The following is a 17,742-nucleotide window of genomic DNA, read 5'->3' on the forward strand; positions in this document are numbered from 1 at the left end:
TGTGTGTGTAGAGAGAGAGAGAGAGAGAGAGAGAGAATCTATGAAGGCAGGGATTACATATATACGAAATATGATTTAATGCTTAATGAATTAATGTAATATGAAATGACAAGGCACTTAAAATTTCCTTATCGGAATTCCTTCTGGTCCACCATTGTTCTTATGTTCCTATAAATACACGGAGGTGGTTTAATAGAGGTGCGATATGGGTACAATATGTGATATACTGCATGTACAGTAGAGAAAAGATATACACTTCTAAGGAGATTTGTAAAGAATGAGATATAATGATGAGTATTATGAAGTTATTGTGAATCTTGTTATGTGCCAGACCAGTGATTTGGGAGGCTGCCAGTTGTGCAAAAAGAAAAATGAGTGTGGATTGAGGTGGTGCGGATGGCGCGGCTCTTGTGTGGCGGTGCATGCTGGGCCACCACGAACCCGCCAATCAGCGCTCAGCCCGCCCGCCGCCATGTTACCTCAGGACTCTCGCCAAGTTGTTGTGGCCACCGATTATTAGCAACTTTATGGGATTGTAGTGCATTGGTGCGGTAGTTCACCTCAAGATGGCCTCCGATGGGCCAGGAAAGTATAGGGAACGCAAGACTAGAGCGAGCAAGCCCTACGAGCGGCCCAAGGTGAGTGTGTGTGGGTATTATTCCCCCGTCGCTAACCTCCACTGCCCCGTGATATTACTACTGCTGTAACGTGTGTCCGGTGGGTTATGTGCGGGGTGTTCTAGCGGGTTATAGGTGCTGTGTGGGTACTGTAGGGGTCAGGGAGGCCAGGTAAAGTTCACGCTGGTGGTTTACATGCCCGCCGCGGCAGGAGTGTGGCGGCGAGTTTCATGTTTTTTCCTCCGCCGTGTGTGGTGAGGGAGCCTCGCGCCCCGGCTCTAGCTCCCCTAAACCCCAAGCATCTACCCAGTCACGTGCGTCGCAGCAGGGGGCAGTAGAGAGTGCCGGAGATGAATGGAGAGTAAGACTGAAGCCACCACCTGCTCCCTGCTGAGCTTACACCCATAGCTGCATTAGGTTAGGTGGTCTTTGGGACATGCTTAGACACGTGGCTCTGAGATAGGCTCTGGTTGAATTGCAGATGCACGTCGGTTAATCTCGCGTCTGTTTTTATCAGTGGTTTGGTTGTTGGTAAGAAAGAAAAGCTACACAGAACACGTGTTATTTGGTTTTCACTACCGACATACGCAGATCCCTAATATTGTGAAAGTGAACTGGTAATGAATTACCGAAAGTAATTGTAAAGCTGAAGATTGAATGAAATTATGTTAGAGCATTTCCGAATTGATGCTGATTATCTCTTATGTATCAGATTATATTCTCACCAGTAGCTCCTGTTCAAGGAAGGCAGGGCGCCCCATTAAGAGAGTATTTTCTGACAAACTTTTTTTTTTTAGAGTGGATGAAACAAGTGTTATTTTCCCCACACGTCTTCAATGTCATAAATTACGCGGTGATTAGGCTTATTTTTTTTTTTTTTTTTGTTGAATTTGAAAAAAAAGTCTCTACAAGAAATTCATGTGCTCCTCACCAGCTTTACTGTCTGACGAACACAGCAATGCACATCATGTGACCCGTCCTGTACACACAAAATTTGTAATAGGCCCTTTTTTTATTATTAATTTGCAACTTGTTTTGAGGTAAATCATTAGCTTTTATTTGTGGTAATAAAAAAAAAAAAGCAGATTAACTAGTTTTATCTTCACCAATAAGTTACATGGTAGCAAAACTCATTGGCAGTATTTCTTCCAAGAGGATTGACTGCTGTTTGCTGCTTGCTGTCACCATCACTTAACCTAGTCTTTCAAATCAAACTGAATCCAACCAATCTAAATAACCTAACTGGCAAGATGAAGAAATGAAAATGAAGTTATGATCTTATATATCTTCATAAAATCTTATAATGCTCTGGAAATAATGGAGGCAACACCTACTGTTGACAAACATCTTCCTCATACTAATTAAAATGCTTGAATTGAGCCGCATCTCCCTCTACAGAAGGAAATAGAATGCTCTAATTGGCTAAATTCATTCTGTATTCTTTAGTGACATGTACACACAGATGAACACCATCAGAGTAGATCAGTGCCTGCCTATCCATGACACAATGGTGTGTCACTTCCCAGCATTGTCATAACAGGGAGTATGTTTGCTTCTCCAAAAACAGGATAAATTTCTAAAAGTTATACTAAGGATTAAAAAGAATTTGCAGCTGGTATACAGTATATGGGTTAATTTTGTTCCAGAATGAGAAGTTCTATCTGATGAGAGAAATAAGGAAAGCCATGTTGAGACAGGTGTGAGAGTAAAAGTATATTCAATTTTCAACTATAGCACTACTGAAACCCTGGATTGTAAATACAATGAACATCTGTCACAATTATGAGTGAGCAGATTTCTTATGTGAGCATAAGCTGATTACAGAGGAATGGAAGGAAATTACATGAGGTAAGGGACAAGATGGGTGCGTGGCTTCCTGTGCATTGTCATGCGGCCTAGAGAGTTGGTAGAAGGTTGTAACAAAGAACATTGTGTGGCTGTTAATGTCTTGTATTCATGCATTGATGGATGAGTTTTCTCTTTGGAATGCCGTAAACCTGTCCAGGTATTGGTGATGAGATGTTTTGCTCTTCAGTTATACATGTCCCAGTATCACCATCAGGCCATTCATGTGTTACCTTGTGTTGTTCCAGGGTATCATCCGCCGGGTGACCGATTCATTCACTGGCCTGTTCTCCGCGTCATGGCTCTCTGGCTGGATGGGAGGGGAGGAGGAGGAGGAGAGTGGAGATCCTCAGCCAGGCCCTTCACAGGCTTCAACACATGCTCCACCAGGAGAGTCTTTTATCTTTGCCCACCCCATCACTGCACGGAGGTCATTCAGGCCTTTTTACCCTGAGGAAGGTAAGCAAGGGAAGTTCATTGTCAAGGTGTGCTTACTAATACCAAAGGTTCTTATTCTACATCCATACTTTTACACTGAACTTAATTTTTGTGAGCTTGAAACGACTCAAAATTTCACATATTATACTTTCCAGGTGTGTAAGGGTAAGTATATGTGCTACATGCTGTCATGGAAGTTTTGGTAATTTTGATATGAAAATATTAGGTTGGCATTGTTGGTTACAGAGAGGAATGGACTAGTTGTTGCACAGTTCAGTCAACTTCAAATATTTCTCTCTCTCTCTCTCTCTCTCTCTCTCTCTCTCTCTCTCTCTCTCTCTCTCTCTCTCTCTCTCTCTCTCTCTCTCTCTCTCTCTCTCTCTCTTTTCACTTGTGTAAAGAGTGCCAGTTTATGGAATTAACTAAAACTTTCTGAACTTGTTATATGCTTCAGTCCAGCCATATTTTTAGCAGAAAACCATTTAATCTTCCATAATCCAGTACATAGATAGGAATACATAACCTCTCAGGTAATGGAATGGAAAAGAACATCAGTTGTTTTTATTATTTGATATGTTTAGTTTTTTCACTCATCGATGTCTTTTTATCTCCATCTTGCTCCTGTACACTCCGCAACTCCATGATCTGCCAAAGTCATGCACCCCTGGCCAGGTGCCCTTGACACATGCTTGCATCCCGTTCGCCAAGCCTGTTATAAATAGCTCCACACGTAATATAGGGCTGGGATGCTGCAGTCAGGGCTTGTTGCTGTCTGAGGTGTCTTCATTCATCTATTGTTTTATACTGTCAATTAAGAGGCTGGATGTCATAATTATGATACCATGATCTTTCATAAAGTTTGTTTATTTGTTTGTTTTTTTCTGTGTTTCTTGGGATGTCATTTTCATTATTTTATTGCTAAGTTTCTATTTACCTGTCCTTTATGGGAGCTTAAACAGATAGATTGATGTCATTCTTTTATGTGCCTTAGAAAAATATTTCAGTCTCCTTTACAGACAGTTCATTACATTCCCTTTCTGCATCCTTTCATCCTGTTCCAGAATAGTATTCCACCTCAACATAAAGTCTTGCACTCACTTTCTCATACATTTATGCAAAGCTTCTTGCTTGCACTTGCTGAAGTCCATCACTCCAGCAGCAAACACTAAGCTTATTGTCATTTGCATCAATCTTCTCCCTTGCATTGTCCTTTCAGCCCTCCCCGCATTCAGTCGTCCATCATTCTCCACTGTTCCACCAAGGTAATTAGGTTTTTCAATACTTTCAACTCATCCTTTCCTAATCTGTACTAGTCTACACAAACTTTTTCATGCCTTTTTACAAACAACTCTCTGATGCCTCAGCATCACAATGTATTTTGTGACTTTCTTTAGCTCTTCAAATTTTATTTATTTATTTTTTCTATTATTATTTTTCTCCCACAAATAGTCGTTATACTATTTAACAATCTATTTAATCTTTTATTTTTTTCAGTGATGACTGTAAGATGTGTTCAAATAACTTTCAGCTTACATACTTATGTCACAACACATGGAGTCACATTTAATATCTCGTCTGTGGAATACTATACTACTTCTGATCCTCTTGAAGTTGGTGTTTGAGGCTACTGACACCAATTTCTGTTTTAATTGTGTTGATTTCTCTGCTGACATTTATTTATTATATATAATTTTTTTTCCCTTGTGTTTTAACTATTACAGTGTAATGTCACCTAATCTTTTAGACAGATGGCTTAATTTAATTATCATTACTTTATATCTTGTATGTAACTTTGTTATGCAGAATCTTAACCATCTTTTTTTCTAAGGACATTTTTTTTTAATATCAGAATTATTTATATAACTGCAAAATATTTAGTTAACCACATACGAAGTATCAATCTGTCCAGTACAGCTAAAATTTGAGATCCTATGTATTTATAAAAATAATTACTTGTTTTCATGTTTTCTCAATTTCTGTGTTCCCTTTTCTCAAGTCAATGACAGCAATGTGATCTCTCATCTTTAAAGTGGAGCTCTGCTGTGTGAGAGGTAAAGTTCAAGTAATGCTATAATGTTGTCAATTTCCAGGTGAAACTGAAAGCAACAGCCAGCCAACGCTGGGTGTCAATGAGGGTGCCAGTACTAGTAGTGGAGTCAGAACACAACCTCCAGGAGGGATCTCAACATCTTCCAGATCTGTACAGTTAAATAAAGAGTCTTCTGGGTCTTCTTTGAGTGGGAGGAGATTACCTATCATTTCCTCCACCCCTGCCACTATGTTCACCTCCCGCCCCAAGGGTCAGATGGAGCCTCGGCCACTGCCACTTCTCACAACCTCCACACCAGCCTGTAAGTGTACCAGTGAAGTAGATGTAAGGGACATTATTACATGTATTAGAAGCTTTAACTGGTTATGTGATAGAGAGCCTTTCAGTAAGATAATTTTACTAATTCTTGTCATTGTTTTCTATATAGGTGATGATGGTAGTGAGGTGAGTGAGTCATCAGCAGATACTGGGGTAGATGCCTCAGTCATCCCTCGACCAGATGAGAGGGACTATCAGCGGGAAATCCTGCAGCTAGATGAGGAGTCTCTTCAAACCCTACGGGACTCTCTGACAAAACCTGTGCCTGCTTCGCCCATAGCACAGCCTGCCACCACCTTACCATCATTGGAAGAAACTCGGAAAAGGCCAAGGGACTTGGAACCAGGTTAGAGTTGTACTGTATTAAAAAGTTAGTACTGAAGATAAGGACTAATTTTTAGAATTACATCTTTGTGGCAGATTTTATATATCTTATTTACTTTTCAGATCATTCTAGTATACGTGCAGAAGGTAGTGTAAGCAGTAAGTCCCTGTTCAGTGAAAGTGGAAGTGTGTCACATGGACAGCCCCAGCCATCAGCATTGGCCAGTAAGAGGCCGCGGTTTAATGTTTCTATATATGGCTCACCCGTTATGGTAAGTGTAGTGACAGTATTTTTTAAATGCTCCATGTGTCATTTGCATAGCAACCTCATACCTTTGGAAGTGATCCCAAGAGGCATTGATAGAAAGTAATATTCTTTCATTACTTGGTTTATTGTGGCTGAGATAGGTTATTGTGTTAAGTGTTATTTTTATTTTGTTGATTTTTTTTTTTTTTTTCTTTTACAGAGTGACAGATCGGTATTAAGTGATTCAACTTTCAAAGCATCTCCCTTTTACCCGGGTAAAACTATGTATGGTGGAGCCTCAGCATACAGGAGTAGACGGTTGCCAGTGCGAAGCTCTCACCAGGTATCATAATGTCTTATTGTAATAGGGACTACAGTTATTGGCAAATGTATGCACTAAAATCTCAAGGTGTTTTGGCACAGATGTTAAGATACTGTATTTTTGGTTACTCATGGAACACTACTTTGATTGCTGTTAAGAAGATTCATCAGTGTGAAGAGTTTACATGCTGTAACTAAACTTTCAGCCCCCACGTGCCCAAGTCAAAGCCAAACCCGCCCCTCAGTCTGCAGACGACGGTGGGCTGAGCCAGGCAGCTCGCCGCATTCTGGAGAGCCTAGAACAGATGTCAACACCAATCTCAGATGCCAAGCGTATTCCAACACCAACACCAGGGCACAGGGGGAGCTTCTTAGATTCCTCCTACACAGCAGCTTTCCACAGGCATCGACCACCTACCAGGCCTTCTGCCCCTCCCTCCAGTAAACTTTTAACGCCTTCAAAGGTACCACAATTTTTATGTATGTTTTGTGAATAACGGGTCTGATGGGTGATATGTGCCTATAATCAAGTCTGGTAATGGACCTTGATGTCTATTTGCACTCACTGTCATTCCTTTCTTTACAGGTTGCAGTCCAAGAGAACCTTTCTGGAAGTTTACTTCCTTCTACCTCTTACCTGCAGGATAGCTCCATTCATAAAAAGAGCACAGGCACTACAACAAAGAAAGAAGAAGCTTGCCAAACAGTTTCTGAATTTAAAAGCACAGAACAAAAAGAAGAAAAGAAAACAATAGGGGTTTCTTCAGAAAATTCTGTGGTCTCACTATTTTCCAAAGCTGCAGCAGAATCGACTACAAAATTCATGCCATCTTCGCAGCCTCCTGCATCAGTGACATCATCAAACCCACCACAGGATGTGTTCAACTTTGGTGTGTCCACCAGCAGTAGTGCCTCTACAACCTTTGAGTTCACCCCAAAACCCAGCAGCACAACATTTACAAGGTAAGCTTCATAGATTAACACTTTTTCTTGTTTTGTTGCATGGGTTTGAAAGAAATCATTGTGACGTAGAATAAAGATGGCAATGTTGCTGCTTCATAGCTTCATACAAATACTGTAGAATGATGTTAATTTCTGTGTCACATAGAGATTTATATAAGATTTAGATTACACTTATAAATTATTATTCATTTTTCTCCTGAATTGTAAGCACCACTAAATTGTTTATATTTTTTTGTTTCAGTGAAATTTCACCATCATCAAAGCGAGTTGGCAAGATGAAGACCAAATTGATAGATAGTGGTAGAAGTTCCATAAGGCGAGAAGAGGAAGTGATGGAAGAGCCCTCTATCACCCCTGTTCCCTTACCGCTTCCTTCACTGCCCAAAATCAACCTCACAGTTTCTTCAGCAGGACAAGGCCTGCAAACTAATTTTGGTTCCTTACCTGAAGGATTTAAATTTTCCATCCCTGAAGTAGTTGATGTACACTCAACCAGTGAAACTTTGGATAACGCTCCCAACTTCACATTTAGGAACCCAACACTCATCGGTGAGGGCAGCACGCCTAGGCCCAAGGCAGTCATGCCAACACAGCCTCAGCTGATGTTCAACAGTAGTAGCTCATCTTTGTTGGTCCCCAAGCTAAAGACAAATTCCAAGAAAGATGTGACTCCAGAAAAGCTCAAGGGAGGGAGCATTCTAGATATTCTGAAGCCAAAAAGAAAGCCTGAGAATTCCTCTTTAACGGTGTCTCCTAGTAATGGTGAAAAGACAGTTGTTACAAGTAAGGAATTTTCTTTGACAAATTCTGAGAGTACTAAGTCTGTGTTAGAACAGCCAGTCAACAGTGTAGTTAAGAAAACAGACACTGTACAGGGTGTGCAAGGCTTTGGCTCAATGTTCAAAAAATCTAGTGATGAATGGGAGTGTAGTGTGTGTATGTTAAGGAATCAGAATACATCTGTTAAGTGTGTTGCGTGTGAAGCACAGAGACCTGGACAAACTGCATCTGCCCCCTCTAAGGATCCTGTGGGAGCTGCTAAGTCAAGTGCATCATGGGGAGGAAGTGGATCAGCTTGGGGGGATGCTTTTAAAAAATCTGCTAGTGAATGGGATTGTGATACGTGTATGGTGCGTAATAAGGATTCAGTATCAAAGTGTGTTGCATGCGAGACTCCAAAGCCTGGAAGCAAGTCAGAGCCAAAAGGTGTGCCAGATATGACTGTTGACACTAGAGAAAAGACAAATACTTTAGGGTTTGGTTCTGCATTTGCAAAACAAAAAGGAGAGTGGGAGTGTGACACTTGCTTAGTTCGAAATAAGAGTGATGCCACTAAGTGCATATCATGTGAAACCCCCAAACCTGGTGCTGCTAATGTGTCTGAGGCCATTACTGGGAATTTCAAGTTTGGTGTAAATGCTACTTCTAATGACTCATCTACAGTAGGTTCTACATTTAAGTTTGGGTTGAGTAACTCGCAAACCGAGGAGAAGGCTGCTTCTAGTGGGTTTAATTTTGGGGTTGGTGCCAAAAGTATACAAGAGAAAGATAACCAAGGAAACTCGGGATTCAAATTTGGAGTGCCTGCAGAGAAGCCTAATGCCTTTACTGTACATTCTTTTGGCTCTAGTACTGAAAGTGGTCAACCAAAGGACAAAGTTGCTAGTTCAAGTGTTGCTTTTAGTTTTGGTGTACAGAAAACAGATACAAAAGACAAAAACAAAACAGAAGCAACAGGAGAGCCCTTACTCTTTGGTAGCAAAACTTCTGATGGTGTGGAAAGTGTAACATCAACTACACCAGCTTTTCAGTTTAGTACAGGAACCAAGACACATGTTGCCTTCAGTTTTGATTCTGGAACACAGGATAAAACAAAAGAAGAACAGAAGATAAATGCTTCTGCTGCAGAGGCAAAACCAAGCCTGTCTGAAGAAGTTAAAAGCTCTAAAACTAATGAGCTTTTTGATGCAAAGATTGGTGGCAATGAAGGAAATACAAATAAGCCATTATTTACATTTAACAGTATCACTACCAACAAAGAGGATGATTCTAACAGTACTGTGACTGCATCTCCTTTTGGTGTCCTTAGTAAGAGGGACCCACCCACTGTAGTTGCTTCTACTGCCCCACCAGCTGCTACTTCTGCTGCAGCACTAACTGCTCCTTTTGGTGCCACAAGTGGAGCAAACACTACCCCCAGTGGCACTGGATTTGCATTTGGAGATAAAGCATCTAATCCTAATGCATTTCCCTCATTCTCCTTTTCACACCAACCTCCAGCCAGTAAAGAAGAAAATAAGCCAACACTCGCATTTTCCTTTGGGTCCAAGATCGACTCATCTGAAAACAGTGAACCTGCTAAGAAGCTCTCCTTTGCATCGCCTTCATTCACTCCTACGATCAACAATGGTGTCAGTGCCCCATCCTCACTCTTCACCTTTGGGAGCAAGGAGAGTAAACTGGGCTCAGGCTCAGGATTTGGCACCCCTCCCTCAAGTACCCCAGCATTTGGAGCTCCAGCCCCGTCCTCCAACGCAACACCTGCGTTCCAGTTTGGCAACAGCAACGCCCCTGCTAGAGCTGCCACAGCCCCCTCAGCTTTTGGTAGTCCAGCTCCAGCATTTGGCAGCAGTGTCAACAGCTCCAACTCTGGTTTTGCCTTTGGTCAACCAACGGAGAAGAAATCTAGTACCGGATTTGACTTTGGCCAGGCTGCAAGTAACACTGGCCCCTCATCCTTCAACTTCACAGCTGCAGTACCGCAGTCCTCCACTCCTGGCCTTTTCCAGTTTGGACAGGTACTAACTGCAACTTCTTGCTTTCTTCATTTTCTGAAGAATAACCTCAAATTCATTCTTATGTTTTTTTCTTATTACTATGCCCCTTTCTCACTCCTAGATTTAGAATGGTAGATTACTAGTGAGTGTAAGAGGTGATAAATTTTATGATTTGCAATTTTGTGAAAATATTGCACATTTTATGTATAAATCTAGCTGATGCTGTAGCATAGGAACAGATTGCCATGCATAGACACTCAGACACACTGCTGAAATGCATAGATGATCCTATTGTTTGTTGTAATAGATGACATGCAGGGAATGTGATGTTTCAACTCAGCCATAGTTTGTTGTATAACCATCAGAGCATGTATTTTGTTGGATTGATGAATTAATTAATTTTTTATCTTTTTTCTGTTTATGAAATTTATTTGTACAATTGCTTTTTGTTTTTCCAGGGTCAGACAAACAACAGCTCTCCTGGTGGAGTATTTCAATTTGGATCAAGAAATTCAGAAGTTCAGGCTCCTGGAACTACATTTGGGTTAGTATTGTTTTCTGTTATGTTGAAGTATAATGTCTCGGAAAGATTTGTGAATGTGCAGTTGTAGAGAAGAGAGCATGAAAGATTCATTTGTGTACTGAAAATGACATAAAACAGGAGTTGTGGAATGCAAGAAATATAGTGCAAATGTTTTGAAATGAATATAAAGATAACTAAATTAAATTGGCTAAAAAAAATTGTAAATAAGGATGCAAGGACAAGTTTGGCAAAGGACTAGTGCTTGTGATCTTGTGTGTCTGTAAGATTGATCCCGGAATGCAACAGGTGATAAGTAAGCTTAAGGTAAAAAGTCACATGGGGAAGCTCGTGTTGCATTGAGGTTGGAGAGTGATATTTGATGGGGTGGAGGCTGTAAAGTTCAGTGTGAAAGTTCATCATGTATATTAATTTGTTTACATGTTATTAATTTGTGTTTATATATTCCTTTCCCCATATTCACTTCATAAAATAATAATTTTTTGAAACAAAAATTTAGTAATGTTTAGTGTTGCAACACTGTTAGCAAGATTGTTTACTTTTGTTTCTTTTATTTCATCATAAATTTTTTGTTTTTCTTATTTTGTGCTAAATTTCAAAATTTGTGATATCAAACATCATGGTATATTAGAAATTAGCAAATTGAGTCAAGTTATTATTAGTTTAAAAGGCATGATCTTCTACACATTAGCTTAATTTGTTTTTACTTTGGTTTTATCATGTTACTTTATTGTTTCAGAAACAATGAGAACCCATTTCCCCCTGTTCCTCCTAGTGGCCGGTTGATGAAGAAGGCAATCCGTCGGACCAAAAAATAATTTTATAATGTTATTATCTTCATGTGCTTAGTGGATATTTTATTGGGGGGAATTACTTAGATTATTTTTAAATGCTGCTGCTTACTAAAAACCGATGTGAGCCATAATGCAACCAAATAGTTACAAGATGCATATTACATGTGACGTTTGTGCTTATGAAATTTGTATAAAAGAAAAATGCTCTTTACGTCAGAAGACATCCAGAAAATCTTTGCTTTCTGTTATACTTCATTAAGTTAGTCATGAAAGGCTGCCAGCATAATCAGTCAGGGATTTATTTGCTTTGTGGACTTGAAGTGTGAATAACAATACAAATTGTTAGCACACTAGGTCTTGTTAACTATATTGGAATTTTCACACCGGGAGTACAAGTGTTACAGACCAATAGTTGAAGCCATGCATTGCTGAACATGTTTTGAAAAATATAATTGAATGTAAATCACATTAATATATATTTTTTGATGATTGTTTGCATAAATTTTTCAGATGTACATAGCCATTGCCTATACACAGCATACACTCACAATTTTTTTTATAAGAAATTTAGGAGCAAAGATGATTAGTTTTTCATCGTGATATTTTTATGTATGCCAAGTGAAATTTTGTAACATAATTTGCTTGATACTCCCATAGTTACATTACATTTATGAACATGAACCAGTCGGTCTTTTTTCTGTGAAGTTTGAATCTTTGATTTTATCCATTGTGCTAAATAGATGATAATTTTATATTTTGAATTTATTTATTTTTTGTAAACTAGTATCTTCATGCAGTCTGCTTTGTTACTTATTTACCATAGCACATGGAAAAACTCAAGGCATAACCTTCACATGAAGAATGAATTTAACTTTGATTATTGAAAAATATGTAAAAATTTTGCTATGAACATTCTGTACATATGGAGGCTTAACCAGCCCTTGCATTGATATTGTTTCATTGTTCCTTGTTAAAAGAGAACATTGTTGATTATTTTATAACCTTTTGTCCATGTTGATGGACAAGTTCCCAGTAGGAATGTTCATAGTTTTCTTGTCGCACAGATCTATTCCAGCGTCTTGCTATACAACGGCTGTACAGTTTTAATGAGGAAATAGCGCAGACGATATAGTAATTTGTGTTTGGTGCACGCTGTGGACGTTTGATGTAAAGGTTCCTTATGCTTATTTTATTTTTTGTGATATCCTTCTTCTAATGATATATAGATTGGCTTTTTGCCAATAAACATCAGTCCTCTACAGCACGAGTACCCATGTAGTGTTGCTCATGCCATAAGCAAGGCCTCTACAAGATGCGGCAAAAAATGCGCTTCTATAAATAAGTGATGTAAATAGTATACCCAGGCAGGCTCACTCCTTACTATTGTACATGGACACTTCATATATTTGACAGACAAGCTGTGTTACTGGGAAGCTGTTGCCAGAACTACGTGCTATGTGGATGGTTGTGAGATGCCGAGTGTACCACCCCTTGTATTGTCCTGTCTGTTGGATCCCTGAGAGGTTTATTATTGTAATTAGCTCGTATTAATATTTTATAATAACTTGACTTTAACATGTACAAAGCTGTGAAGTGTGCGTGTGTGAAGGAGTTAGACTGCTCAGTGTATGTGTCTTCGGTTTTGCATTACTTGGTGTGAGTGAAGTGTTCAATAAAGGAGCATTGTATACCCATATCAAGCTTTGTGTACCAATGTTTATGAGTAATGGATATTAATCAGGAGGTCCAATGGCATTAGGCATATATACATTGATACATTACTTACTGATTCAGCTGTGAGTTAAATATTATTTCAATCTGGGTTATCTCATACAGCTTTGAGAGGACAGTTTGTCATCCAGAGGAACATAGTGTGACTCATACTCTTCATCTTGAGGAAGGCTGTGATTCCAGCACAAAATGAGGTAAGGCGTGAATATGAATGTGTATACAGTTCATAAAAAATAAAAATTAATTTACGTTACATTGAAAGTTGTTCACTGCTGATCTGCAGCTTACCAAAGTAATTTATCTAGATTTTGTTGTTTATGGGATTATATATATATATATATATATATATATATATATATATATATATATATATATATATATATATATATATATATATATATATATATATATATATATATATATATATATATATATATATATATATATACACACACACACACACAAAAGTTCTGGGAACCTTAAAGTGTCACCCCTCTTATTAAATTTATTAAGAAAACTGAGTAATCAAAATTAGCCACCTCGATGATAATATGGAGAAGCAGTTATGATTTAAGGAAACATTTTTCCCTGACGTAGCTAGTTAATAGCTGTATGAAGTCATTGATAGTATTATGTAAAGCTAAAACGATTACTTTTAAGTTAAAACTAAACCAAATTCGAAAACATATTTCAGCAAATGTTTGTCATTGTAATGGAAGTCTTAAAATGCCCTATTGTCCGTAATTTTTAAGGGATACAATCGGTAAATAGATTGATTAAGAATAAAGTTATCTAAAGAAAAAAAGACGTTACTCAGTCTTCAAAATGAAAGGAGGCAACGAGAGGAGGAAAGAGTATGAATTACCGTAATCGGTTTTCAGGCTCTGGTCAGGAAATCATGGCACATGGTATTTATGTACGCCTACTGTTGCAGCAAGATTTACGTAAGCATCTCTGAATCTGAGTATCATTCGTGACGCTCAATACTAAGTATTCAAATGGTCGCCCTTTGCGATCATGCTACCTCCTGCATCTTAGGTCACTCATCAGGTATTGAAATGAAGTCGCACCTTGCGACTGATCATATATGTGTTGTATATTATACTATGTCGTTACTTATTAGATACTATTTAGCCACTCCGGAGTGCCAGATCACCACTGTAGTATCGTAAGTCACCCCTATAGTACCGTAAGTCACTCATAGTACCGTAAATCACCCCTGGAGTAGTAGCATGTCACTCCTTGAATACCATGTCATCTCAAGATTACCGTCAACCCTTGACCTTGAGTACCGTGAGTCATTCCTTGAGTATCGTAAATAACACAAGTATTACTATAAGTTACCTCGAGTACCAAAAGTCACTTCTAGAGTACCGTCACCATTTGAATAGTACCATAAATCACCGCTTGATTAAGGGTTCCTTCAGCCGCTGCAGTACTTTTTATCACTGCTCACCAGCAAAGAAGATAAGTTCCATACTCTACACACCAACATTGTGGAAAGAGTTATCAGATACGTGGATGTTGATTTTGTGCACTGTATATTCGCTACTTGAGCTAATTCATTTAATAAATACAGTATGCAGGAAAACTTCATGACATCACTGCGTGTGTGCCAGACGAAAGAGTAGTCGATATATACAACACTAGAAATGAAAAGTCTTCTTGTGAACGGCTTCATATGAATATATTCCAGAGTATCTTATTATTATTTCCTTTGTGTAGCATGAAAACGCCGATCATATCATATTTCCTTTGTTTACTGCTTTGGCTGCCGGCTGTGGCGTGCAGTGTGGCCACGGCCCACGGTAGGCCAGTCAGCTGCTGAGGAGCGTGGTGAGGAAGTGTGCTACGCGAGGATGTAACCATTCCCGTCCATCTATGTTGGCCAGCCTCAGTCTCCTGGCTCTGATGTACGCTGAGTACTTGGAGCGGCAATGACAACTATCAGGGGAGGCGTGAAGGACCGTATTATCCATGAGATCGGGAGAGCCATCAAGCAGGTAACGGCATTCTCTTGGCTTTAATTAACGGTGCAATGACGAAACCTTTTTCTGTCTCGGCGGTGAATTTCAGAACTAACTCCCTCATGCGAGCTGGGAAGGATTTAGGGGTGACAATTCATGCCGCGGTGTGTGGGGTATTGCTGGTGAAAGTTAGGGAAAGACGTAGTTTGCAGGATAGCTGACCCATCGATCGCTTCTCGCCGCCTTGCCACCACCAGCACTGCCGCCGCCGCCACCGCCACCCAGCTACTTGTCAACAAGGAGGCGTGGATGTGGGATTTCAACTTTTTCCTTATACCCCTCTCTTTCTTTCTCTCAGCACTCACGTTTCTCTCAAGATTGTGTTTGATAATTTATATCCACCAGTTTATGATAATTCGCAGAAGTAAGCGGGCGTTACAAACATTTTCATTTCCTTTATTGCTTTCTGGGTCAAAGTGCAGTTGATTTCCTTAGTAATGTAGTACACATGTAAGTATAAGTGTCATCATGTTTGTCTTTGCTTTCCCGTGTCACTGGTTCAATACTCTTGGCTTTTGTCTTTACTGGAATCTCGTGGCCCACATATCTGTTCTTCCAGTTCCTGTGTCCGTAATTGGGATTTCCTTCGTGTTTCCTTCATGGCAATTCATAGTTCCGCCTTTTTCCTATGGCATATCGTACATTTAACTTAGTGGTGCGAGATGATGGTTTTCTTCTCATTTGCTGACACCTGATGACAATGGGGCTAACTTTGGCATTGCCTTGACAAGAAAATGTGAAGGGCGTGGTAGATATTTTGTAGGTGTTTTCGATCAGTGTGTGTGTGTGTGTGTCGTTTGCTGGATTTTGCAACTTGGTTCTGTCATTTAGTTGACTTTTACAAGTAAGATCGACGCTGCAAACATAAAACAAGCAGTTGACTATGAATAATGGGCGAATCCATAATAATTCGTCAGTTAATTATGAGCATAGTACGTGAAGTATACTGTAACTATGTGAATAATGTGAAGTGAATATAGTCAATATACAGGGAGTACCAGCTTCCCTTATGTTCTTTCGAGTATAAGAACTAGTAGCACCACGGTACCACTCCCACGTAAACTACTCGCACCCAGCATCACTACTATTCTGTAAAGGAGGCACAGGATCAATACACTTAACTTGCACTTAGCATTTATACGATAACGGTGAAGACATGTGCAGAAATGATATTCATCTTATATATATATATATATATATATATATATATATATATATATATATATATATATATATATATATATTTATTTATTTATTGTATTGTATTTTATTTTATTTATTTATTATTATTATTATTATTATTATTATTATTATTATTATTATTTTTTTTTTTTTTTTTTTGTGTGTGTGTGTGTGTGTGTGTGTGTGAAAGAATGGTTGTGAATGTTTTGTTGTGTAGACGCCTTGTCTCGGTTACCCACCTTTAAGTCTGGTGTCTGTCTGGTGTATGATGGTATGTAGAACGGTTCTTAAAGTAAAGACTTCGCCGACCAGATTAAATGAAGAATTCAACATAGTAGACGCTTTGTGTCTGGCGATATAATGCATGTAATGTGAGGTGGCTAATTGAAGATGATTGCCAAGAAAGAGGTATTTATTTTTAGTCTTTGTTTGTTTACATAGCGTCATTGTATCTAAGATAAGGATGAGATACTAACATTTTTAGATATGTGGGGGCAAGTGTACATGTATCATGCAAACATACGAAGATGCGATTTGAATGATCTCGAGTGTAACGATAAGTAAGTTAAAGTGGAGGAATTGTCATTTTAATTCTTTCAACCCGTAGCTGATCATGCGTGCAGTTGCTATGATCAGGAGACTACAAGCAAAACGGTGAATAAAATAATATATGCATGATAGTTTGGTCTAGCGAATTTACTCTCACTTTTTTAAGATACTTTTTTTATTATCTTTAGCTATCCACTCGCCCATATTTTGCAATTTTTCCCGTAAGAAAATTAAGCTCGACCCAGAGTATGTGATCAAACGCGGCACAGGGGGAAATATAATTAAATCCTCTCGCACCAGTCCTTGCCTCTCCTGATAATAGGTGTCTACGGTCTCATCAATTAATAAAGAAATGAAAAAAAAATGAATGAAATGATTAAGATATAGTTAGGCATGAGTCATATCCTATAGTCGACAAGTGTTCGACGTCATGACAGAGAGAGAGAGAGAGAGAGAGAGAGAGAGAGAGAGAGGGGTATCCACATCTTAAACACGAACAAAGGCAAATAAGGAGTTTTTTATATTTTAGTTTGCCAGATATTAGCTCATTAATGGTGTGGCCCCGCGCATGAGCAGTGTGCGTCATGGTTGTTACTCAAGGAACCTTCAAGAGCCCCTTCTAAGTCCGTGCGTGGGTTTAAAAAGCGTTGGTGTTGTGCCCAGCTGTTATCGCTCGCCTCGGTGGCACACACCCTGGCTTTTTACTCCGGCAGGAATATCTTGAAGATTTACATATATTCTATTTTTCTATCTATTTATTTAAATACCAAGCCGGTAATCCCATGCAGCATACATCGGTGACATCATTCACTCTTAGCTCCGGCTAATTATATTCATACTCAGCTAGAAATTGAGCCATCAGTTATAAGTGTTGAGCGAGTTTTTATTTGTGTCCAGATTAATACGTTGTAATTTGATTTGCGTAACGTTGTATATGAATGTTTGGTTTGTATTAATCTGTTTTATTAGTAAGCTTGGAGATTCTAGGCATTTATTGTAACAGTTAAATTTATTTTGA

The 17,742-nt window shown here is 39.0% G+C and overlaps 2 protein-coding genes across 4 annotated transcripts in view; both read left to right on the forward strand.

Annotated features, from left to right (window-relative positions):
* The first annotated feature begins 437 nt into the window (after positions 1-437).
* On the forward strand, positions 438-12,929 carry LOC123506113 (nuclear pore complex protein Nup153-like). The gene is made up of 11 exons (XM_045257998.1): positions 438-638; positions 2,711-2,921; positions 4,991-5,251; positions 5,378-5,614; positions 5,716-5,864; positions 6,060-6,182; positions 6,367-6,624; positions 6,747-7,123; positions 7,365-9,921; positions 10,359-10,444; positions 11,181-12,929. The coding sequence occupies exons 1-11, from the start codon at positions 567-569 to the stop codon at positions 11,257-11,259; spliced, it is 4,410 nt and encodes a 1,469-aa protein (XP_045113933.1). The 5' UTR covers positions 438-566; the 3' UTR covers positions 11,260-12,929.
* A 1,835-nt stretch (positions 12,930-14,764) lies between these two features.
* Positions 14,765-17,742, forward strand: part of LOC123506149 — a 19,969-nt gene continuing 16,991 nt past the window's right edge. For all 3 annotated transcript variants that reach the window (XM_045258063.1, XM_045258065.1, XM_045258064.1), the window contains exon 1: positions 14,765-14,969. In XM_045258063.1, the coding sequence (XP_045113998.1) occupies positions 14,904-14,969 (66 nt within the window). In that variant the 5' untranslated portion in view covers positions 14,765-14,903. The remainder of the gene's footprint in view (positions 14,970-17,742) is intronic.

The sequence above is a fragment of the Portunus trituberculatus genome, chromosome 19 (genome assembly GCF_017591435.1).
Source record: "Portunus trituberculatus isolate SZX2019 chromosome 19, ASM1759143v1, whole genome shotgun sequence".
NCBI lineage: Eukaryota > Metazoa > Arthropoda > Malacostraca > Decapoda > Portunidae > Portunus > Portunus trituberculatus.